This window comes from Gekko japonicus, unplaced genomic scaffold, assembly GCF_001447785.1.
Source record: "Gekko japonicus isolate JY-2015 unplaced genomic scaffold, Gekko_japonicus_V1.1 scaffold4295, whole genome shotgun sequence".
Taxonomy (NCBI): domain Eukaryota; kingdom Metazoa; phylum Chordata; class Lepidosauria; order Squamata; family Gekkonidae; genus Gekko; species Gekko japonicus.
The window spans coordinates 1-2161 of NW_015160356.1; the positions used below are offsets into that span (position 1 = coordinate 1).

The 2161-nt window shown below is 49.0% G+C and overlaps 1 protein-coding gene across 1 annotated transcript in view; it reads left to right on the top strand.

Annotated features, from left to right (window-relative positions):
* Positions 1 to 295: 295 nt before the first annotated feature.
* The window catches only part of ATXN7L3 (ataxin 7 like 3), a 24245-nt gene continuing 22379 nt past the window's right edge, over positions 296 to 2161 (top strand). The window contains exon 1 of the mRNA XM_015417463.1: positions 296 to 325. Within this exon, the coding sequence (XP_015272949.1) occupies positions 296 to 325 (30 nt within the window). The remainder of the gene's footprint in view (positions 326 to 2161) is intronic.

The following is a 2161-nucleotide window of genomic DNA, read 5'->3' on the forward strand; positions in this document are numbered from 1 at the left end:
GGTTTCTCGAATACTGCAATAAGCAATATACTTCTATCAGATTCTAACCCGGAGATCACGTTGGCGTGTGCAAAATTTTTTAGCAGCGGCTTACAGAATTCATAGACAGTATGTAAAGGTCTGATATAGATATAGATTGTGTGACATTTCATTCTAATTATTTGTAAACGTTCCAGTTCTTTTTCTGTCTTTACATTAGTATCTAAATTTGACATTATTATAGTTATATTTTGATATCCAGTTTTTGATGTATCTGGACTGTTTTGTGCTGGTTACGAACTGTAATAAAGTGATGATGATGATGATGATGATGATGATGATGAAGGTGAAACGCTGGGTTTGGGGTGTGTGCAATAGGTGTGGGGGGGGAAACGCTTCACCTTTTATCATTGGGTGGCACGCTGAACCTGAGGCTGCCAGCTCTAGGAAGCAGAAAATCCCGACAGCTAAGTAAGAGCCTGGGGGAGGAGCTCTTTGCTTCACGGGCGGAGCCCACATCCAGGGGGAGGAGTCCAGCCAGATTTTGACCAGCTTGAGGGAGGAATCCAGCATCCAAGATAGAGAGCCCATGCAAAACAGGCGTGTAGAGAAACATAGTGAAGGCCAAGGTGAAAATACCGTCCACGCCCCTCCTTTTCCGGCAAGTGGATCAGAATCAAAAGCAAAAGAACCCCGCTGACCGGGGCAGTGTTTCTGTAGTCGTTTTTGCAACTCTGTGCCGCTGGCCGAAGAATGCCCATTCTGCTAGGGAGGCTCACCGAAAACGTGTGCTCAGAAGCAGACGGCAGGAACCGGCCGGGGCTTGGTTATGGTTATGGTTGGTGGTGTGTTAAAGCAGCCCTTTCTCTTCCTCCCCAGCCAAGAAGAGAAAATCCGATAAGGTAAAATTTTCAGTTACTAAGCTGGGGGTGGGGGTGGGAATGGGCACGGCGGGAGCAGGTTGAAGAACTGCTTTTGCAGCCTTCGTGCAACAGGGTGGCTGCAATCCATGGGGAGCCCCTTCCTCGCCCCTCCCCTTGAGAGGCACCCTGCTGTTTTTCTCTGAATGTCACGGCCAGTGTTCCCTCTAAGCTGAGTTAGTGTGAGCTAGCTCACAGGTTTTCAGCCTCCAGCTCACACATTTCTTTGACTTGGCTCGGGAAGGAGGGCTCTAGAGCAAACTAATTTATGCAGCAGCCAAATCGTTCGCTCACCACTTTAATGCCAGTAGCCCACAAAGCAGAATTTTTGCTCACAAGACTCCACAGCTTAGAGATGGGGTGCCAAACATGCGGCCCGGGGGATGGATCAGGCCCCTGGAGGGCTTCCATCAGGCCCACAGTGGAACTGGCTGTCTTCTACTTCTTATTCCAGTTCTGCTGCTTCTGCGTCATCGTAAGTTTGCAGCTTACAGATGCACACCTGAACAGCATGCTCAGGATTGCAAGAGCACAGACATTTTGATGCCATAATTCAGAGCAAGAGGTGTCAGTTATCAGACACTGTTAAATAACGTTTTAAGCAAGTTTTTATTTTAAGTTAAAAAAAAAAACCCTTTGTGTTTATGTCCTTTATAAAGTTTATATCTCCGCTACCTGGACTCTAATCTGGACGATTACATTTTATGACACGCATGGCCCGGCCCAACAAGTCTCATTTATGTCAGACCCGGCCCTCATAGCAAGTGACTCCGACACCCCTGGCATAGAGGGAACATTGGTCATGCATGGCCTTTGTCTTCGCTGCTGAGCTTGGGTTGCAAAGACCTCACTGGGAAGTGGTTAGTGAAGAGACCCAGGTTCCTTGGGGTGACCTGCTAGTAGGTTTTGCTCTCACTTGGGAGTGGGGAAGTTGCGTGGTGGTGGTGGTAGTTCAGGGAAGTATCCCCCCGTTATCAGCTCAATGCCCTGACCTGGATAGCCCAGGCTAGCCTAGTCTTGTGAGAGCTCGGAAGCTAAGCGGGGTCAGCCCTGGTTAGTATTTTGGTGGGAGACCTCCCAGGGAGCCCAGGGTCGTGACACAGAGTCAGGCAAGGGCAGGCCGCCTCCGAACGGCTCTTCCCCTGAAAACCCCACCAGGGTGGCCATAAGTCAGCTGTGACTGGACCACACAAAAAAAAAATCGATACCAATGGCCCTAAAAAAAATCACCCTTCTTCCATATGAACCAGTTCATCCGCTGA